We start from the raw sequence: 24,130 nt of genomic DNA, 5'->3' as shown, positions 1-24,130 counted from the left end.
CATCAAAGAAAGTCATTTAATACTTGCAACTTTGTTTCAATAACAAAGGCAACCTGCTATGCACTTTAACTGAACCACAACAAAGAAGCAATGGAAGGTCGCGACCCTAAAGCTTGCAAATGAATGCAGAGTGCTTCAGAGTGACTGTCAACTGTACTTTAAACAGTGTACCCTGGGCGCCGAGCGGGGACAGTTTAACAAGCTCTCTCTTCCCAGTAAAGCTGATTGGTACGTTTACTCCTCTAGGGTTCAACAACATGTTTCTCAAAGGAGCATATGAGACAATATCCTACACATTCTGTCCTCTCTCCTCACAATGCAGCCCCCAAAGTAGCTTTACCTGGTGCCTTTCTCCTTCTATTTGTGATTTGTTAAGGATTGAGAAATAACAATATGAGAATATTTGCCTACCGTGGCAGAGACTCTTATTCCCATGATGCCACATGAAATATAGGTGAAAGCAGATATCTGGGCGACAGTAATAATCTATTCATGTTTACATTCCAATAGCGCTGGGTCAGTTGGAACACTTTCCTTCCAGAAAAACCTACTCGAGGAGAAGTGAGGAGAGGACTGGATTTGACATGGCTGGTTTAAATAGAGGAACGCCTGTGAAACACCTTCAAAAAACAAAGAAAAGATGATCAGACAAGAAATCAAGAATGCAGAGATGCTGCTCTTCCATTTGATAAAGTCAAAAATTTATAAAGAAAAATTGTGAAAAGAGTCAGTTAATGTGGTCCATATGGCGAACTACACTATGCTGCTAAACAAAAACCTGGCTCTGGGATATGTGGTGGCCAAAGACTCTTTTTTATAATTGATTGAACTTCAAAACCTGTTTCTCCTTATCCTGCACAGGACATTAGCTTACTTAGAAATATTTTGGCACAAAGAGAAAGTAGATTGCCATTGCTTAGTAGAGAAACTTTTTGCAGGCAGAAGTGTTGTGCTCAACACGTTGAGTTTAATACCAAGACCTTCCCATTACCACAGTAGGCCCTCGAAAACGCTCGCCAAACCCACCATGCCTCGCTTCTAAGCTATGGTAGTCAAGAATAATTTAAAGGGTCTGACAGGCACCACCCAATAAGCTCAACTGGAGACTTATTGCATCAGTCATCCTCAACAGATCCACTAATCTAAACCAAAACCCTGATTCAGATCCACCAACAGTTTGGTTAGGGGTGACTGAGAGGTCACAAAGAAATGACCTCCTATCACTACAAAAACACTTGCTGTTTGTATAAGCAGGATGCAATGTAGTTGCATTACTCATTGGGGGAAGTGTTTAAAAATGCGAGGAGAAAATTCTTAGATTAATTCCACAATCGTGTTAGTGAAAACAAACACAGGGGAAAAGTGTCCTGACCACTATGATGTAACTATTCAGAAATGATACACAGACCTTTTCTGCTTGTCCAACATAATCTCTTGGCTGGAAAAGGATGCTGCTGAATGGACTTTATCACCAAATACTTCAATCATTAATGATAAACAAGATATCAGCCATATGGTCACCAAAGTTGGGACAGTAAAAACATACAATTTTATGATGAAGTTATCATTGGGCTGAGATCGGGAACTTGGAAGATTGAATACGGCTGATTAAAGGATGAATTGCCTCAGTACATGTAATAGGAAAATAGTATATTGAACTCTTTCTCTTAGATCCCTTGACAGCTGCAATCTGACTCCTAACAATTTATTCGGCCACTAATTAAATTAAGATGAAGGCCAGATGTAGAGAAAGGTGTAATCAGGCGACACCCTACAGCAGAAATGAAAGTGAATGAGAGACAGAAGCACCCTGGGGTCTGTCTTAATTTATCTGACCCTGGCTTCCACAGCAGCAGAGTCATCATCAGACTTTCTTCCCTTGATCATCTCTCCTTTCTTTCCATGGGAATGGAGTAAAGAACAACTGGCTCTCATTAACTATCCCCATCCCTATTTAGCTTTGAGATTTGTGTGGGGGCTAATTTTTTAATTTGATAGTCAGGCGTCAGTGTTTACACACGCCAAGTGTCAATGAATTAGGTGGACTTGTCAATGGCATTTGAACGTTGTGTGTTTGTGTTTGTGAACACTACTGTGAGAAAGAGAATGTGTATGTGTATGATTTAGAGCATCATTTGTATTTGCATTTTAAAATCAATTCAATTTCAAGACTGTACTGCAAACAATGCTGACACAATATAATTCTTTTCTATTTGAATCACTCTTTATATTTGTGGGTAAAGTGTGGCCAGCAACTCACAAACATACACACAGAGAAAACATACGTGTACGTCAAAAGGCTATGTTACAGACTAATCATTACGTTTCAGCCTGGCCCTCAAAATCCCTTATTCAAACTTTCAACTTAACATCATTAGCTTTGGCATTATGCTTTCAAAAAATAAACAACAAAAGAGACTTCAAACTGCATTGTCCTCAGCATGGGCTTGGCGGTTTACCAAAGCAGACTTCTGAGCAGAGATGCATTTCATTAGGTCATGGAGTGCTCTCCTGAAACGCCTGCCTGCCTGCAACTGCCTGCACTGCCTGGCGGTCATGACTGTTTTCTGCGCTTTAGTAACAAGGTCATGGGGAAACAGCAACAGCGGGGAAAACAATGGTGACCTGAGCTGAGATGAGGCTGTTTGGAGCAGGACGGGGTGGGAGGTGCAGGGTTGACAAGGGCAGATGAACCCCAGGTGGTCTGCTGAGGACTGTGAGTGATGCTGTCATGATCAGCCCACACCCTAGGGAGCTAGCACGTGCAAACACACACAAACACGCTTAGCACCATGCAGAAGCCTATAGGAATTTAGAAGTAAGTGCGAACACACACACACACCTCTGTGAACGTGTGTGTATGAACGAGATTGCACACTAATACAAAGAGCGGTGTTAAGACAAGAGCAATACTGGCTCTGTGTCTATTTGCAGAGCTGAAATTAGAAGAAGAGGAATGAAGTAATCTTCCTTTAATTTCTCCCTGGATGTGCTCCCAGGACCGAGTGAGACACAAGCTCTTATGTGCTGTAAGTAAGGTTCTCAAAGGAGAATGATGCAAGACCCCCTGTCCTCTCATCTGAGCGGGTAGGGCCTCAATAAGGGAAACACAAAGGACAAGCCAAAGGACAAATAGATAGGAAATACAAAGAAGTTATCAAATAAAATAAAAAACTACAGAGGACAGCTGGACAAGAAACAACAACCTCAGGTGTTTAAAAGCTACATAACTTCCCAACAATGGTGGTAGTCAAATGCAGAGTTTATCATGGAGGGAAGACTTTACAAGTTTTAACCTCCAAAACGAAAAACATGTAATACCAACGTTGTTATGCTGAAACCTAATCAGGAATTGGTTTTACCTGAATGACCATTCTAAGTGTTGCTATATGTGACGACTCATTGATGATTCATCTTTGACATTTAAACAGACAAGTGAGGTATGAGATCAGGTCCACTTAATGAAATATCCAGTTTCGCTCTAACTGCACTCATCAAGCATTACCTAGACTTAATTTACATGGTTTGGATTTAGGGCAGAGTCACAAGCCTTAAGCAGAAAGACGCCGTTCGTTTTCACATATCTTTTCATGTAAAGCAGCTAGTAATTTTTAGTTCTTCAAACATGCATTTAAAGAAATAGTGACACAGTACCTGATAATACCTGATTAATCTCTAGGTCTTAAATGCTTATCATGCTTTTTAAGATAAACAAATTAGCCATTTTTCATTTTTTTTAAAATAGTTCTGCAACCATGGCAAATCTTCCTATAGCCTGGAATGAAGTTGTCTTAGTGTAAATATTTGGTTTAATGGGCACAGTCCAAGATGAACACTTTAGAGAAGAATCACAATGAGGAAAAATAGCTACTGTATGTAGTGTAGTCACATGCCGCACGCACACACACACTTTTACTACACTATCCAAGTTACAGAGAAAAAACCCAATACTCTCCATCACTTGTTATTCTAGGTGGAATCTTGCTAATACAGGTGTAGTGAAATAAATCTGTTTCCTCTTTTCACCTCTTCAGACAAACATTCTGGGCTTTCTCACTGACCCAAGTCTACTATGCTGTGTGTGCATATGTGACTGTACTAGCTGGCCTGGTGTGCCCTGCTTTTACTAGTCCCCTGAGTCTATGACCCTATTTCCCTTGAGGGCAAAGAGAGTATTCCTGACTCCTCCTTACCTGAGTCGACACCCGATCCCTGGGTTCACATTGGGGGCCCGCTCCCTCTCCTCAAAGGCGCCATTTGTTTCAAGACTCTAATAGAATTCCAACCTTTGTGATGTTATCTGGAGTTTTCACGCCAATTTTGCCAAAACTGATTGAGGACAGAGCAAATTCAGCTGCTACTGATCTCAAATAGACAGAGTGTCCAAGGGGCCAGTTTAAGAATGTGCCACGGTTATGCTTTGAGAAGAAAGCTGTATGTTGTGCGGGGGCTGAACAGCGAAGGTGAGTTGTTATGACTGGCTGTCAATTAGCAGTTGATTCTCACAGGAGGGTCAGTGAGACATGAACAAAGAAGACAGAAAAAAAAGATATGCTTTCATAACAAAAGAAGGGCAGGGAGAGGAACACTGGCTATGAAAATATGTATGTTTAAGATAAGCTGAGACAACAACGCTTACTTAACCAACACAAGGCAGCCGAAATGGAAAAGGAGATGGCTATGCAAGGAGAGTTATTTGTTATTACTCTTAGCAGCAACAGGGCAAATGAAAATACTGTTACGGAGGATGGAAAGGGGTCAGGGTGAAAGGGATCTGGCCCTCAGAGAGGGTTAATAGCTAGGCTGGCTGGGTAAGAGCTGACCCCTCAGGAATGTCAGCTCCCACATTTATGGACAAATGCTTTACACAGAACCAGAAATCAAAGCAAACACTGAATTCAGACTTTCTGTTTCTCACTGTGTCATGTCCCATCTCCTTAGATATTTCTTGTACTAATTTTCTCTATTGCATTCTATTTCAATTGACCATCTCGCAAGCTGTCCTACTGTCTTACCCTCTCATCTAATGTCTTCCCATTTCTGTTTCCAAACAGAGCGCATAAAAGCTCTTCTGACAACTTATTGTCCCGAAAAGATACAAGGTTAAGAAAGAAAATTCAGCTCTCGAAGTTCAACAGCTACAAAACTAAATGAAACACTAATCACAAAGAGGAGCGGTCTTGGAAAAGGTTTTTTTACACTTACACAGACAAGAAACAAGCCTTAGGTTGCTCATTGAGCCAAGCTTTACAACAACAGTGTTGCTTAGATACGCTATTTAATGTGCTATTGGCATTCTGGCTAATACTCCTACATGAATGAGAGTTAAATATATATACAAAAGAGCATAATAGGTCACTAAGCTTCCATTTTGTGTAACATTAAATAGCATTTGGATGACAGACTGAGGTGCAAAAAGGTCTTTGTTTCATAGGTTTTCTTATTTAATTTAGCAATGTGCCAAAAGGGTTAGTGCAGGGCCATCAGGGGTGTCTTTGCTGAAATTGTGATTCTTCATTATTTTCTACAATAGACTAAACTTAAAAATCTTAAAAACATGAATTCTTAAGTGTGGCTGTGTGGATGATGTACAGAAAAATCCTGGATCAGTAAAACACGGCCCCTTGTAATAACTTATAGCTGCTGTCCAAACCCACTGACTAACCACACCAGGTCCAGACCAGTGTACTTGTGCCTCTTGTAAATTCACTTCTCACAGTGATTTGATTTGCTGACGACCTTCACGACTGTGTAAATTAGCGTATTAGCATGTGACTCCACCCTGTGTGCTTCCGTAGTGGCGTTTAAAACGACACAAATGTAACAGTCGAGTAATATCAGAACCCCTACACTACCCAATTCTATTGGTCTCTAGAGGAGGAACCCTTTCCACTTTCAGCTTGATAAATAACCAACCAGCTCTGGATGAAGTGAAACATGCCCAAACAGACAGACTGTGTCAGTCAAACAAGGGGAAAAAATAAATGAATGAGGGAAGACAACAAGGGGAATGGAAGAAGGATGGATGAGCACAAACAGATGCAGGAGATTGAGAAGGATAGACAAAGTGGGAGGCAAAAAGAAAGGAAGCAATAAAATACAGAGAATGAAAGAAAGAATATAAATAAGGCAGGGAATGGGTGATTGAGAAGTTTTTACCCATTTGTGTCCACTAAAAATGATAATTTAGAGTTTCCTGTGATGCCAGATACTTTGTCCTGAACCTGGGTACTGCCTTAGCATGTGTGTGTGTGTGCACTGGCATCTGTGTGCGTGTGTCCGTGTGCATGAGAGTTGGAGGAAGTCTAAAGCCCTGTTTCCCATGCGTGTAATCATCCCAGGATGAGGTAGAGGATGAAGCAGAGCGGGACTTCCCCTGCACCAGAGGGTATTTTCCTCTCACACTGTGGTACTAGCACATGGCTGACCCGAGCTGCCTCTGTGTGTGTGTGTCAAGGGAGGGAGAGATGGAGAGGCTGAGAGACTGAGAGAGAGAGAGAGAGTGAGAGAGAGAGAGAGAGAGACAGACAGACAGACAGACAGACAGACAGACAGACAGACAGACAGACAGACAGACAGACAGACAGACAGACAGACAGACAGACAGACAGACAGACAGACAGACAGACAGACAGACAGACAGACAGACAGACAGACAGACAGACAGACAGACAGACAGACAGACAGACAGACAGACAGACAGACAGACAGACGATGACATTATGGCAACTGAATAACAGGCAGATATTGATGCCAACAAAGAGTTCTTACTATGTGAATCTACATGAGGGTTGGATGGCATTGATGTGGTGAATAAGAACAACAATATGATGTGTAAGAGAAGATGTTGAGAGAGCTGAGAGAAAGGCAATGAGGAGCTGACTTTTCTACACCTTCCTTTTCACTCTTTCTGAAGAACAAATAGTACGTCAACCAGACACTCGGGTCAGCTGTTCAGTCATAAAGCAGCATTAAAGTGCTGGCTACCCTAAAAAAGGCTAAAGACAGTTGAAATGCAGGGAATGTGGTGTGTAGGTGTGTGTGTACACATGTGTGAGAGGGTTACACTTCTGTGTTGCCAGGTGACACTGCCATTGACCGAGCTGTGGGATAAGTTCTCTATCATCTATTCATAGCTCCATGACTGTGGTATCTCATGCTGCGGAAAGCCGCCTGATCTAAACTTAGTGACACAGATGTGTGATAGCAACACATCTGCTTATGGACTGCTTAGAAATCATGTTTCATGTACTTTACATCTCAGGAAGTTGATATGGAAACTGTGGAAAACTGGCTCCAGCCCACAATGACTGAATATAACGGATTAGATGCCCCGTTTGTATGTATGGAAGGGTCATTGCAGATGTCTGTTTCGAGGACAAATTCTCAGAGCACAACCCAGTGTCTAGAAATCACTGAAATCACACACTCAAGGCTAGCACACATTGCCCACGCGCCTCACCACTGCCAGGGAACCCAAAAGCCCCTACAACACAAATTCATTAACCCAGACACTAAAACACAGCTGTGAGGGGCAATGGGAACTGTTTGAAATCTGCATAAAATAGGCCCACGGAAAGTTCTCAAAATGTCCAAGAATGTAAAAAAAAAGAGAGGACAAGAGAGGAAAAGATTTGGAATTAAGAAAGATAGAGCAAGGGGCAGTGTTTAATTTAATGTGTAACTGGGGACAGTGCTGAGAGCTGAGATACTTTATTGAAACACAAACAACAATAGAGTTTCTCTGTTCCAGATGCTTGAGATCGGGACCTGTTTCTAATGGAATTCTTTGAACAGGTTGTATAAAGGAGGGACAAACAAAACTGTCTAATACTATAAATATCATTACTTAAAGTTAAAACAAAATTAAAAACAGAGCAGTAAAAAACCAGACACATGTTCCAAATCCAGATTGTGATATTGAAGAAACTGGCTATGGAAAACTCAGTTACAACTCAGCACACGCACTGTACTAGTGATTATTTGATTGCAATGTTTCTAATGTGTAAGCAAGGGGTAGACAGGGTGCTGGCCGGGCAGACTGCAAGTGAAAAAACGCTGCCCTCAGGACCGGGGCTCCTGAGCATGCAACAACTCAATGCTGTAGATAAATTTGCCACTAGAGGGCTCTGCAGCTTGAAGAATGAGCTTCTGCAGACCAAAATGCACCAGGAGTGATCATTTCTAACTGAAACTGACCTCCGTGCTGCAGAGTGTGGGCCAAGCAGCCGGGAAGATGCCGTCACCAAAAGACTTATGACCCTGAGGTACAAATGGTTTTAGAAAGAGTGTCAAAAAATCCAAAGCCAAACCACATTTATTCAGAGTGACCTCTGTGCTGTGCAGCTGCACAAAGGTGAGGACATACACTAAGTGACCTCAGTGTTAATGATGCTGGTAAACTCTATAATGGCACTACTATAAAACTGAATGCATCAAGAACATGTTGTAATGTACCTGACATTTATATATGGAATAATACAAGTACAATGAGAAACAAGAGAGTTCAGAACAACTGTGCCCAAAAGGCTGATATTAAATGAAAAAGAGGTATTTTCCCATGCATTTATTCTGTCCTCTACAGGAGATGGATGATCACTGGATTGTACACTCCAGATATGGGGTCATTTCAATTTCACTTAATTTATCTAAAGGCAGCCTTAACATAGCAGTTGGATACAAATGTCTTAACAAAAACTTGACAGTTCTAATTCCCAGATAAACTGAGAAACATGACTGAGGAAAAAGGACTTAACACATAGCAGCTACTGTCACGATGCCCTTGAGCAACACCCTTAAACCCCAGCTCCTCCATCTGAAACGACATATGTCTGAATTTGTTTCTGAAAATGCTCAGTTTACACTGCCTTAAGAAAAATCTAAATCCAATCAAATGACCTTTTTTAAACTGTTGCCAGTGGACCTCCCAGAATAACTGATGCATTTTCTCATCCTGCTTTAAACCTGGATGAACCCTCTGCAGCCGTTAGCTGCCCCTCAACAGAATCAAGCCATGAATCATTACAAGCAGGGGCGAGGGCTCACAGATCACTAAAATCAAGAACAGATGCACAGCAGGCCCCTCCTTAAGAGCGACTTTATAAATAAAAAAAGAAATGAATGAATAAAAGAAATCATCAAACTAGTAGAGGCCTCCATGAGGTTGAAGGCCTATATGCTCTAATGTTTTATGATTATTTTTTAGTTTTGAGTATATGACTATATTTCTGATTGTTTAAGGATTGCATCATAATTATCTTTTTCTGATTAGAAGAACAGCTTCTTAAAAGTGCATATGGCAGGTTATTACTATGACTAGTATCTCCTGTATTTGTGTTTGAGGTGCAAATTCAATTGTTTTATAATGCAAACTGGGAAAGAAAAACCTTCATTGTGGAGACTAAATATACTTTAAGTTGCAGGGCCAGTTTTGGCCCACTTGCCGCTATTTTCTTACCAATGCTTTACGGGATCTGAGTCAACGGATGCAGTAACTATGCGGCCGTACACACATTCTTCCAGAAAGAATCCCAAGCAGAGATAACAATAAAATCACTGTCAACTCTTTAGATTGCATTGCATCCCCCTCCTCTTCTCTCCTCAGTGCCCTTTACTCTTCTATGACTCGCATCCTCACCACAGCTGGTAAATATTTTTATATTGTGTTCCATTAGCGAGCTTTATTAAGCGGTCAGACAGGGTAAATGGCGCCTGGGTGCTCCCTGTCCTGTAAACATTAGGAAGGGCCCTGAAAGCTGCAGCTGAGCACAACACAGTAAACTAAGGCTACATTAGAGAACTGCCTTGCTCCGAGTGAGTAAATATTTAAATGTGTTAGATTCACCCCAAATAGTCAGGGGCGATAGTTTAGGGAACTGTATAATGAAAATGGTCATGATGGATTTTAGCAGCAAAAAAATTAACAAGCCATTCATTATATCAGTTATATATATATATATAACTAATTAACTGGAAGTAAACCTTTCCTTTTTCTGACAAACTGAAAAAAATATTAAATACTATAAGTAGGGGAATTTGTGACATGATTTTTTTTCAAGTTTTTTGTATAAATACTTAAATGCAAAGAAAACAGAGACTCTGTGTCCAAGTAAAGTTATTCCAGTTTAAATGTACATCCTCATGTATGTGGCTTTAGAAAACGAATGTCATCATACATGTGCCCATATGTGTTTGTACTCATTTGTTGGTTGCAGTATTCACCTCAGCACTTTTCTCAGGAGTGTCTATCCCCACCGTGTTGTCTCTGACAAGCTGCTGTAAGAGCTGCAGCTGGCCGACGCTCAGGTAAAAATCCAGACTGCTGGTGAAATTCACCTCCAGAGAGTGACCGCACACAACCACCTCCTAAACAGATGAAGGAGACAGTGCAGGGAGAGGTGAAGAAGAGGGAGGTGGGTGGAGGAAGCAAGAAAAGCCATTCAGTAACACATCAGGATTGCTTATGAACTCAAGCACTGGTTCTTCTTCTTTTTTTTTTAAAGCTATTTACTTTGTCTTAGTCTATTTACTTTTCAACTCCCCTCTATCTTATTACATTTAGCTAATTTGTTCCCTCCTTCACCTCTGTCCCTCTTCCCCCCCAACACACACCCACAGCCAGCAGTTTTAACTTCTGCCTGGAGGCTACATCCAACAGGATATCACTCACTAACACTTTGGGTTGAACCACACACAAGCCACATCTACAGTAACTGCATATAATGGTATTGGCAACTGCTGTCTAAACATTGTTTATTCAGACCTACTGTTTAAAAGCATAAATGGACTACTATTTTATTCAGTATCATCTGTTACATTAATAATACAATAAGTGTCACTGTGTATAGTTACTGGCTGGTGTCTTATATTTTGTATGGCTGTGTTTGTAAGGACATGTTTTTTTAATGTTTAGATTAAGGTGAGGGTAAAGTCTAGGATTAGGCATTTAATGTTTAAAGCCAGTGTCTTCACGTAGATAGAAGAACAAAAACACATGTGTGTGATTGTGCAATGTAGGAAATACTGATTTTGTGGGGACCGACGTCACATTATGGGTATCGATGTGGTCTTATTGGGACAGAAAGCATGTCCCCATACCATTAATATGTCGCTGTAATGTGCTCTGAAGTCATTGAGACAAAACTGCTTGTGTGCTTTTGTGTGTCAGTATAAACTATGGATTAGCTGCTATGCATTGTCAAGGGGCACGTTAGCGTGGTCGGACAAAGCATCAAAAAGACAGGAAGTCTCAGGCAGCTGTGCCAGAAAACATCAGCTGTATAAGCAGAAAGGTTTGAACTCTGTGGGTCAAAAGCCTCCATTACATGGCAGACTGGCTGAGGGATTCCTAATGAGTATGTTACTGTATGTTCTGAGACAAAACGTAAATACTTCTGACATCTGACATAATCTATGTCTATTTTCATATGATCAATGGATTGTGAGAGTAATGGTTGTAATCATGACTGTAACAGGTCATGGTCAAAGGGCAAAAGATGTCAGTGAAAGTAGTGAACCATCTCTACAAAGCAAAGGGGGGGGGGGATAAGTATTTTCTTCGCTGGACCGACTATTATACATTTTGCCACAGTAGAGAAAAATTATATTCTAAAATTACTTTTAATACTTTTAAGAGAACGCTGTATTGTTGAAATCATAAAAAGCTTTGTCAAAACTGACCTCTGTCGTTCCGCTGTCTGGAGAGAGACTCTTGCTGAAGATGATGGCTGGAGCTGCTGTCACTCGGACAGAAAAGTCAGTCAGGATTGGCGTCAGGATGGCCCGGCGTTCCTGGTGCCTCCGAATACTGTCCACAGATACAAACCAGATTAAACTGTTCTCATTCAACATACTCTTCAACATATGGAGAACATAATATAATAACAAACAACGGGTCTCCAGTTGGAGATATAGTATATTAGGCCTAATTATAATTTACCTTACTAGCAACTTGATGGACAAATTTTATTGTTAAAATATTTTGAATTAATTGTTGAGGTAATTCGAACATTACATAACAATAAACAGTAACCATAATGGACCATACATTATTTACTAATAACCTGTTATGGTTACCAGTCGTAAAATCTTTGTAAAATTGTCCCAGCTGTCTAAGATCTACAAGTCAAGACAATACAGTCAAAACCACAAAATGCTCACAACTGAGCTATTGTTATGCCTTTAGCTGACAGGCAGACATTTCAAACTTGATGTGGCTTTTCAAAATAAAACCAGTGGGATGACAAACTGAACTCAAAATACTTCAAAATTGATTTTGCAAAACTGACCTGTGATATATTTCTGGTCTTTTTTAAAGTTCTGGTCTGAGAAATTATTTGAGAACACCCCTAAATTGTATACACAAGATCAAACTGAGAACTTCTCACATCAACTCTCTCCATTTCACTAATGTTCATTCCCACAATCAGGTCATATTTGTGGGAACATTTGTTAGCAGTAAAACAAATACACAAGTGGGCTTTATAAGGTGGTGTTAATTGCCACATCTGCTGCTATTAAAACAATCAAGGGGTACGGCTTCCAATATTTATAGTTGGCTGGGATTATAAAAAGCCCTCTTTCTAGGTGGCCTCGAGTACAGTACTTAAGCAGATCCAATATCATATTCACTGCTGCTACACAAATGTGCATTACCAGTGCCCTTAAGGGATTATTTTCTGACACATTTCTTTACATTAAGAGCTAGAGAGAGGCCTAATTCAGAGGTCAAATGATCTGTGAGGCCAATTGGTGTTGGCTAATCTCCCCTCAGACAGGGATTGAAACAACGAGTGTCCCCTTACAGTGGACAGGTGCTATCATTCACCAGCAAAGCTATGAGGTGCAAGTCTCGGTTTACAAATAACATTGGGTCCTCTGACTGGATTCAGTGTGCCTAAAAATGCGTGCACCTTCGAACGGGTGTGGACAATACAGATGGAATTTTTTTTTTGCCCTTACATGCAAAACTAAACAGTTTGGACAGTATCTGGAGATATCAGTTGAATGGACAAAATGAGAGAGGCCGGCACTGGGGGGCTGACAGGAGGGGAGATGGGAGAGTTCACAGCTCCCTGACACAGGGTCTTTCCTTGTCGGCAACTACACACTGTGACGAGGAAAGATCCTGTCAGTGGATCCATGGTGCTGGAATTTCCTCCCAAAACCTCAGGAAGCCAACTGAGGCCACTGCAGATCCGCAACTACTTGAACTGACCCCCCCAAAACTGCAAAGTGAACATGCCTCAATTCTAAAGCTGGACAGAGGTAGGTGGGATGGGGATATCGATGTAGGGAATGAGGGAAGGGTTCCACTACTTGGAAGTGGTGCGTGTCAAAACTAGTTGCAACCAAGGAGGTGTATATGGCTGGTTATTGTAGCAGACAAGCAAAGCTGTGAACTTAGAACTTTCTAAATCACATGCCCAGTCGTGACTAGATTGGATGGTGACTGTGGCTGGGGTATACCATGCTGCACATGGTAGTACAGCAAAGCCTGTTTTTCAACAGGGCCTCCATTGCTGTTCCTGCCACAGCATGGAGAGAGGCAACCACAACCACCTTGAATGATTTGTCTTGAAGCTAAAACTGAGTGTAGAGAGAAATTCATAAACCCTAATGACAGCAGCAACTTTTACTTTCCCAGCAAGACCAAACACACAATTTAACATATTTGGATATAAAAATGTAAACAAATGAGAGGAAACCCTAAAAAAAAAATATTGCGATAAGAATTCAGTAGACATTTCAACAGACAAAATTTGATGCATTCCTCAGATAAAAACATCTGATTAATAGAGGCAGTTATAAAAAGTTACTGTGAAAGCAGTAGTGTTAAATCCTTTGAGTAGAAAAGTAAATGCTAAATTACCTTTTAGGTTATCAGATAATCAAATTCTGAGTACAAATCCATACGTACTTAAGAAAGTTGAGCCTTCTGAAAAGGCATTTTGCATCTTCTAGAGCCCAACGTGTGAGCCCAGATTCTCACCTCATTGCCCTTTCAGACAATCTGGCTTTGGCACTGGGCCCAGGCAGCCGTCTATTCATTGACACAGACATGATGACAGCAAGAAAGAACTAATGGTCAGCCTAGTCAGACTCAGTATAGTAAGAGAGTAGAACGCTAACATTGGTCCAAGTCTGCTAATTAAAAGGGATGTTTAACAGGTCAAGAAGAGGATAACAATGAGTTTTTTTAATTAAGTTGGTCAAACTATTGGATATACCGAAATAAGCACAGACTAATGGTAAAACACTACAGCTCTACTTACTTTCATACTCTGACTTATTTTGTCTGAAAGCACAATCTAAAATGAGAAATAAACAATTTGATTTAAGAAGTTATTAGTTAACGCTATTATCAGCAGCACATAGCAATAATGTGTGGTACACATAAACCAGTCTAAAAGCTCTGTTCCATTCACTCAAAGTACCAAACATGTTTGGCTTTAATGCATACTCACTTTTACCATGCATCTTTTAAGACCATGAACAGGTTGGCTGACATTTTTGAATGTTGGTGGACATTGTTTAGACAAGCAATGTCCAATGTTGTTAAAAGCACACAGTAGCTAGACCCCAAAGCAGGAAGAAGAAACTGTAAGAATGGGTCTCCTTTAAATAAATCCTGAGTGGTTGTCACAATAAAGGATCTTATTGCAGCCTGAGAGAAGAGGGCTCAGCATTAGTTTCACCAACAGCAGTCTGTGTTTTCCTGGCAGAGCTCCAAATATTCAGTTAGTATGTGTGTTTGTGTACGTGCATGAACAGATTTGTGTGCATATAGGAGTGTGTATATAAGTGTTGAAAGGAGGAAAGAAAATAGTTTCATAATGAAAATGAATGAGGGTTTGTGTGCATGTGTATTACAGTGTACCTGGGTGTGTCTATGTTTGTGTGAAAGGTGTGAGTATCACAGTCAGCCTCACTAAGCTGTGATGAACTGTGAGCTCTCAGTCTCAATCAGGCCCGTGTTGATTCTGTACTGAATTCTTCCAGAAGGCTTATTTTTAGTTGACAGGGAACAAATCTGGACTCGTTGCCTGTGATTCTGTGAGTTTTGGGCCTGTTCCCTCTTAAAACACATGTGGAAAAAAAAGGTTGTGGGGCCAAACAGGCAGTTACACTCATGCTTAACAAAAAAGCCAATGAAAGTATTCTACAGATTATGTTAATAATCAATTATTATTAAGGCCATTCTTGGATCTTTTGAGAAAGATATCTAGCTTGTTAAATGTTTTATTTTAGCTTTCATTCATTTCCTGTGCCCACAGCCTCTTATGCACAGAGCAGTTAACATTGTTGACAGTAAACAGATGACTTGTGTAGGTGCTTAAGTGTATCCTAACCTGCTGGCCATGTTCCACTCCAGGGCTGGGTTCTGCGAGTTCCTCTCACTCTCTGGTGATACACCACCTTTCATTCCCTCCTTCTCTGGCTTAAGTTGCTCCCAATGAGCTGTTCCAATGGTGATGGAATGGAGATCGACCTGGTACTGACGGTCCTCCACCTCTGAACCTGGATCACGCAGGATGCCAAGGTTCAGTGCACGTCTGGAGGGAAGAGACGGAAAAGGCTATTTGATTGGGTCAATAAAAATCATGTAGCATGCTAATAATCCTAGAAAGACCAGGTCAGCCTGAGACTTAGATCTTTGGGAAAGTGTGCCTTGTGCACAACACATTGCAGGGAGTAGTGTCGTCACATTCAACAAGCATATGTACATGTCCATGTATTAATTAACAATTAGTTCTTGCAAGCAGTGTTAATTTCGTTGACGATAACGATAACGAAAAATATTCGTTAACGCCCCTTTTCCCATGACTAAGACGAGACGAAGACGTAACGAAATGGATCTTTGAAAATAAAAACTATGACAAAATCTATTTTAATTTTCGTTAACGAGACGAGACGAACCGAAAATGTTGGCGGTTGACTAAGTCACAACAATTTTTAAAAACATAATCGTATCAGGCCGTCATGAAGTACCCGGAGCGGCGAGTGTGTGTGTCTGTGTGTGTGTGCGTGTGTGTGTGTGGTCCCAGATAGCGCACCGGTCACGCGGCTCCGCCCACTGCCGCAGCACTCGCTCAGAGATACAGTGAGATCAGAGCTCGTTCACGTGAAGCAGGCCGGTCACTGACTCACCGGCTGCTTCTTAACTATGGAAACAGTGAAAACACAGAGTTCCTCTGGTCTCAGCTGCTCTGAGATCAGCGCCGCAGCTTCTGGATCAGAGCAGAAGCTGCAGCTGGTTTCTACCGAGCTCCAGCTTCTGTGTCCGCCTCCAGTCTGATCTGCTTTCAATTTTTGTTTTCACATTTCGCCAACGCCAACTAAAATATATATGCTGCAGCTATATTTTTTTATTTATTTCAAAATAGGGTACTTCTTATTTCATACATTTCCCACAAATATGGGGATGACTCAAATAACCCTACATAGTTCTGCGTTTCATTTATTTCAAAGTAGGCCTACACTTGCCTGTGTATTTTCTTCTCCTCTTCATAAGCATTTGGTGTTTCCCTTTGTTGTAACAGGTAAAATAAATAAAATGTCAACAGTTTTCTTTATTGTTGTTCTATAATTTCATAAATGCAATAATCTACAGATTAGTATAGTATAACTTTATATAACATTTTATCAGCTTTGTTATCAAATATGTTTTGCGGCTCCAGACAAATTTTATTTGGGGGAAGAGGGGGCAAAATGGCTCTTTTGATAGTAAAGGTTGCCGACCCCTGCTATAGACCTATAGGAGGGACATCTAATGGACAACCTAAGTACTGCAAGCTAGACTAGTACGCAGTTGTAGACACAACACAGGGGGTCCCTGGACCTGAGAAGGGAAGATAAGGAGTTTAATGTGGCTATTAAATGTGACTAAAACTAGACTAAAATGTAATTTGTTTTCGTCGACTAAAACTAGACTAAAATGTAATTTGTTTTCGTCGACTAAAACTAGACTAAAATGTAATTTGTTTTCGTCGACTAAAACTAGACTAAAACTAAGAAGGATAAAAATGACTATAACTAGACTAAAACTAAGAAGGATAAAAATGACTAAAACTAGACTAAAACTAATATGCATTTTCGTCAAAAGACTAAGACTAAGACTAAATCAAAAATAGCTGCCAAAATTAACACTGCTTGCAAGGGTCACAATGGATCAGGGTGTCCTTAATGTACTCATTTACAATCAAGCACATGACCCAAGGAGTAAACCAGGTAGTCTATTACAGAGTGCCAGTAAAAAGGTCTTGGCAGTGGGCCCCAACAACGATTGACTTCTTTCTTCCTTTTGCCTGCTCAGTGGTTTAGTGCCACACAATTATTACAAGAGGATTTATGACAAACAGGCCTCAGGTGAAATAATTTGCCTTTTATAAAGTTCTGATTAGGCCAGCTTATCATTACCAGTAAACAAAGCTTAAGGCCATGGCTTCATAACACAGTAGTCTAGTGGGAATCTTACGGACTCTCTTTTTTCTATTTCTGTCTTCAGAAACACAGGACTTCTACAGACTACACAAACTGAACAATGGTAAAAAAAGATGTAGAGATAAGTCAGGAGTGGGCACAGTGTCTCTGAACTTCTACAGTCAAGTGAGTAAAACTGTCCCATCGGTGCCAAGAAAAAATGATGTCATCTATTTTGCCGGTGAGAGACAAGATCCTGAAAAATTAACAAGGCAACAGGAATAATCAAAATTCAACATCTGCATATGACATCAGGGCTTTTGGTTCATTATGATATGTTTATTTGTGCTGGTGAGTTCAAATGAGAGCTTAAATGGTATAAATAAGGGCTTAAAATGGCTACAGATGTAGTGGCAGCATGAGAAGTTTTATTTGTTTCTGCAACGTCAATGGTAATTTACATATAGCGTTTCTCCTCCGTAGCCACACTGGAAAGGCCTCTACCAGAGCGTGATGTTATGACAATAAGCACCAAGTACAAAAACAATGGCAATGGGAGATCAGAGGTGCATAACTGGATTTGTTGACATACAAACAAGTGAAACAGATCCTTAATCAACATTTGGAACCACATTTATCAACAGAGTATAATATAAATCAAACTTAGAGCCCTGTAAGTTTTGGGTGGGATGTGTCAGTCTAGATTCATTAGGGCTTTTGTAACAGTACCTCCATCACCCTCCCCAACCCCAAACTGTATTTTTCACATTAAACAAACCACAGTTACCTCATATGCTTTCCAAATTATCTCTTAACTTCAGCTTATTTAGGAGACTCTCTTACTCATAATCAACATTACATGGGAGTCTGCAGCCAAGTCGCTGCATTGCTGAGCAGCAGGGTCATCTCCAATGACATAAATAAATATGATAAACATTTGTCTTGGTCATGCAGCCAGTGGAAACCAGTGTGATTTAATATCAAAAGACATATTTCCGCCAATCACAGGAAACGAGAGCTTCATTTTTGACAAATGAGGAAGGGAGGAATTTTGGAAGTTCCCTTTGGGGTGCAATAATAATTGAAGCCAGATTTTCTTGTTGTACATGTGGGGGAAAACACTGGTGGTTTGACGTATCTGATTGGTCATGTAAAGACCACACTGCTTGGCCTAGAGGAATCAAAAAATACCACGCGAAAGCATGTCACTCACTCTGCCAACCATATACATTGAAATTGAAAAGAGGCAGGTGGAACACACCCTTCTGCTGAGTCTCTGGGTCTGCCATTACTAGACATCTGCCTGCCACTATCATGTGGTGACATGGTACATGATGACATGCCTTCTCGGCTGAGGAAGCCTAGGCAGTGGTGGGGGAGGCCTTGATTGTAGTTTGAAAAGTGAGAGAAATTCTCCTCAAACAAAAGTACTTAGTTTTGCCCTTGTTCCTGAGCCAAACTTATTTTAATTGCAGGAAAAGACCACAGAAACATTATTTTTTATGACAAAATTCTGCTATTTATAAAAGTGGTTCAAAAGCTCTGCAGAGAAAAATGCTCTGTTTCATGGCATTGATGGCTATTATTGTATAAAACATCTCTCCCTCTTCTGACACAATTTAAATCCAATTTGACTCTGAAAAGCCACTGGGCCGATTTTGCATCAGCGCTTATTATGGCCCGAAGTAAAAGACTTCATCTAATTCAAACCCCAAGTTCCTGAAGTGGAAAAGACACAAAATAGTAAAGACATGAAATGTTATGTATCTAAAATGCAAAACTTGGAAAGAGAGATTCCCTAGAACGTCATCATGGAGAAAGAGGCTTATCATGTGACCAATTCCTCTGGAAGATGGACAGACAAATTTGCAAATAGGCAATTAATTGCACATTATGTTCTTCTTTTCAGGATTCTTTGGGTCTATGCATGTGCTGGGCAGAGCATCGGTCATGATTTGTGTTATGAGACTGACTTGTAAGGAAGACTGAGTATTTAACCTGTTGCAGATTTGGGATTGTTTGGTGAAGTGGTCATCGGATTTGAGGAGGAACCCTCTGGGCACACGAATAACACATCAGTTAATAATAAGTTAATAATTAGCTAATTAAGATAAACAACAAATAAGCTCATGCAGACTCACACAGCTGGTCCTTGCCATGGTGGTATTAGGTGTAACCAGTAAGGGATTTACTTCGCTGCTGCACACAGCTGTGTTGAAATAACATGAAGACTTGGAATATAAAACTTGCATGATAGGAGAGAATGATTTGTAAAAAGAAAAAGAAAATATAGTTTGTGTTATTGAGACAGAGCCATTGAGTAAATAGGAAAAAAAGGTTTGTTGAAAAAGAGCGAAAGTGGAATCTTGTGAGAGCCTGATTAACATGCTGAGGTTTTGAAGGCTAACAGTGGTTCAAGGTTGTAAAACAAACCACAATGGGATCTGGTTGAGGTTCAGGGCTTGATGGTAAGAGTGTGGGAGCTGTGGGCTGTAATAAAGCCTCTTGCCGAGAGGATCCTGTGGGGCAGGGTGTCTCATGGCTCTTGCCTTTCAATGGCCTCCCACCTCCCCCTCTAAACCACACCCTCCACATCCCCTAGCCCAGGCCAGTGGGGCAGGAAGCACCGGGGTAATACCAAGTGCCGCTGGCTCCTGGATCTCGTCACTCTGAAACCCGCAACCTGAACCAGCAACCCCAGAACTGTTTTTCACTTCATTTCCTCAACAATCACATGTAATATATGTCTACTTTCATGTTCAACAGGGGCAGAAGTGGATGTTAAAGTGTATGTGTGTGTTTGTTCCTGTAAGTATGTGTCTAAGAGAGATGAGGCTCTCTGCTACAGCTCTCTGTGTTAAACATACATACTGAGTAGCATTTTGTTGAGATCTCAGACTTCATTTGACCAAGTCAAGCTAAATAGATCTGTACAAAGTGGTGCTATTTTTACGAGTCATGAGTGTTCATGTTCTTTTGTTTTGAGCAGAGCCCAACTAATTTATAGTTGAACTGAAAGAACAAATGCCTCAGAAACATGAGAAAGCAAGCTAGCCGTGCCATTGAAATATTTTTAACCACTTTTTCAAACGCTAAAGTAACATCCAAAAGGAGTGTTGTGTGAAACCAACATAGATACTTACATTCTAAAAAAAGAAAATGAGGTTTTAATGTTCTTTCCCTGTGGCTTGAAATGTCATTAGCCAAACACCATTAGCACCCAGCAACTCTCCATGGTATTTCTGTTGTGGAGAGGCCAAAGCTTCGCAATGGCTTCTCAATCAGTTTACCATGACTCCCAGTGGCTTAAAGTGTAGTCCCACTGGGCCTGTTTGTGTGCCGAGGGGGAATTCATAAGCATTATGATTCATGAAACTTGCAATTACTTAGTAAGTTAAGCACCCCGGCCTACGGTGGTCCACTCTGAATTGCCAGAAGTTCGGCAGCTTCTGAGATGTGGATTTATAACCCTAGTCAAGTCCAATTGCTGTTAATTTGCATCTACCAATTACAGTAATTAGGGTTTTGAATTTGATTGCTGAGCAGCCCTTTGAGTGAGAAGGGAAAATTATGTTGTGGAAGAAGGCAAGTCAGCAGAATAAGAAACTTGAGGACATATATGCTGTTGCTACTAAAAAGATTTTTGATGTCTGGAGCTTTTCTAACTGAAGTAAAAAATACTAAATACAAAACAACAAAATATCCTATTACTCGACTAGTTGTATCATATTTGAATAAAATCTGACGAGGAAAGTATTGCTCCTATACAATCTCTCCTGACAAAATAAGCAGGGCTCATCTTAAATTCACACCATCATCATGACAGCAGTGCAATATAGTAAAAGAGAAAGTACGACATGGTATATACGAAAAGTTAGTGTTTGGACTTTGATTTGAACATATCTTAATTACAGGAGTAATTTATCCCCATGCAGTTTCCATGTCAGAAAAGTTCTGAAGAAACCGGATAACATGTACTCACCATGATGGCCTGTTAAAGATGTCAGTCTGGTCAGTTTAATTAATAGGCTCACCATGCACTAATTCAAAACCTGCTTCTTGCATCATTGTTGCAAAGACACCACATGTGAAGATTACACAGATATTTCCTTTGGCTTCAACTGGTGAATTTCATGGAATTCACACATGCCAGAGACTATACAAATTAGACTGCTAATCCTTCATCATACTCAATGATTCATTGTGCAGTAAAAATATAGTTTGCTACAATCACATGCTGGATACCGACTCATTTATTAACACATTACATCAAAAAGTATTTTTAAAGCTATATAATATCACATATCGTTGGCGGAACATCAGTCAAAATGTTGACACAACTCCAAACTTAGAATTCACTCTCAAGTACTTTGCATCAAACTAACGGCACAGATGTTGTCCTCATCTCCACTGCTTCTGTTCTGCTTAGCTTTAGCTTTTAACACACACACACACGCACTTTCACACGCATGCATGCACACACAAGGTCCGTATATCTTTAAATCTCTTCTCCTGCTTCTGCTTGCATGTAGCCCCGCATGGAACATTCTTTGGTAACAGGGACAGTCGCTGACGTTTTAGGAGCACTGACTTCTCACTGGATTATTTTATACAGTAGGTACATCTGTGGAGTATCCACACAGAAAGGCACCATGGATCCTCATTTGGGAAAAGTGGAGTTGTGGCTGCTGCAGAAATCAATGACAGGTTTGTGTGTGCATCTGTGTGTACAAACTATGTCTGTCTTAGATCTTCTATAGAAGACGCTCGTGAAGCTGCTGCTGAGAATTACGAGTCATCTATGTGAGTGCGCGTCACCGCAGGACAAAGCTACCATTTCCCCCAAGAAAATGAATGGGTCAGTGCTTGTGAAATCACTTCCTCTGTTTGCAGTAACAGATCAGATGCTTCCTCCCTGCTGTGAAACTGTACATAATACTGCTTTTATAAAACATGTCAGGCGGAGTTTTAGCAGCAAGTCCCTAATGCGGAGGTGTGAAGGGAATGCCTCGCTGACTTCCTCAGACCTCTGATTGAAACCAGATTTGTGTCCCCACCAAGCAATTTCAAAATGATGTAATCTTACCACCATTTTAATTTGAAAGGCCTTATCTTTAACTAATTGCTAAACACATGAGTGGAGAAGATTATTCATAACTGGCTGCCGTGAGGAACATGGCAGGGGAGGTCAAGGATCTGGCTTGCCCTCAAATGCATTCATTTTCTTCAAGTTTAAGAAGAACAGACACATGCCTTAATGCTTCTTTAACTCTAACTAAAGGAAAATAATTGTTTAGCTGGAGTAAAAATTCACACCCTGTCACTGGTGTCTTGCGAAGCACTGGCTGTGTAATGGTGACAGACAACACCTGAAGTGAATCAAACATTCATCAGAATCACCCTATTAAATAATTTAGTCCGACTGATGCAGCTGTTATATTGTCCTCATGCTGAATCAGATATATCGTCACGGTTACCGGTCTCATGTTAAAAAATAGTACAATTCTAGATGGTTAGCATAACTGTATTATTCACAATACGGCACTTGATTACTGCACTTATAATAACATTCATAATTATTTTTTTTTAGTGTTTTAATGTATGAACCAGTACTTTTCAAACATTTTGGCCATAACCCCAAAAATACCATGATAATGATACTCCTCTCATTATTCCCAAATCTTATTAGAGGCATAAAAACACACATAAATACCAAAACTATAAATGCATTACACATTAAAATATAATGCTTCACATGTACAGGCACATGCAATAAAAATCCAACCTATGAAATGAGTCTGAAACCACGATGGTTAGAGTCCTCAGAGCATTCCTGGTGAATAACTTCAGCACATAAATTGTTCAGTTCATGCTCTGGCGAGGAGGGTGTTTTATGGAGCTGTAAAATTAGACTCCATTTATGGAACCAACAGCAAGAGCCACTACTGTTTTTTTACACTTGATATTGATTAAGCGTTTCAGTAAAGCTAAGCTGGTAAACATTAGTGTACATATGGACATTTGTATATGTTTGAAGATGCTCATTTTTATCTGTGAGATGAAAGTCTTTGGCAGAGTACTTTGAAGTTGATTACAAGTTGTTTACAGCAATTATTGAATTCTGACAAATGTTTGAAGCAACAGAATTACATTTCAAGGTCTTATCCTTCTTTGGATAAAGAATGACAATGTTCTGTAAACAACGTAAGGGAAATGATGGCCATATCTGATTAGGTTAATGTATGCTACAGGTTTAGAAGACAGGCTGAACAAACATGTAATCAGATAGCTAAAACAGTAGGTCTTACTTGTACACGTTTGCCTTGACCTGAAATAACATTTAGATCTATTTCAAATTTCCTTCCAGCAACAAAAGACAGAACGAAACAAAATACAATGACTTGGTGCTGGAAGCTCCTACATAATAGAATTAAAAACTTATGTCTAAATCACAAGCTTTAAGGGGAGCCAGGCTGGACTTATAGAATGTGAGAGCAGATGAGACGCTTGGTGCTGTCCAAGACTTCAGGATTACAACCGCTTTCTCATGAGATAGTGTCACAAATGCTTCATATCAGCAAGAAAAACCTGCATACAATAATTACAATAATCTGGGGAACACGTGCTTCCTTCATCAGCTAATTTCTCCTCCTCTGTGAATAACTGCAGAGCCAGTGTTTATAATTCGGAAGTGGATCTTGCATTTAAC

At 40.3% G+C, this 24,130-nt stretch overlaps 1 protein-coding gene across 1 annotated transcript in view; it reads right to left on the bottom strand.

Annotated features, from left to right (window-relative positions):
• The window catches only part of LOC133013557 (intermembrane lipid transfer protein VPS13B-like), a 325,549-nt gene that overhangs the window by 89,510 nt on the left and 211,909 nt on the right, over window positions 1–24,130 (bottom strand). Inside the window, exons 32-34 of the mRNA XM_061080533.1 lie at window positions 15,351–15,554; window positions 11,680–11,806; window positions 10,222–10,365 (exon numbers count right to left, since the gene is read on the bottom strand). Of these exons, the coding sequence (XP_060936516.1) occupies window positions 10,222–10,365; window positions 11,680–11,806; window positions 15,351–15,554 (475 nt within the window). The remainder of the gene's footprint in view (window positions 1–10,221; window positions 10,366–11,679; window positions 11,807–15,350; window positions 15,555–24,130) is intronic.

The sequence above is a fragment of the Limanda limanda genome, chromosome 11 (assembly GCF_963576545.1).
Source record: "Limanda limanda chromosome 11, fLimLim1.1, whole genome shotgun sequence".
NCBI classification, from domain to species: Eukaryota; Metazoa; Chordata; class Actinopteri; order Pleuronectiformes; family Pleuronectidae; genus Limanda; species Limanda limanda.
Note: the sequence above shows the minus strand (reverse complement) of the source record. Positions and strands in the feature narration are given on the sequence as shown.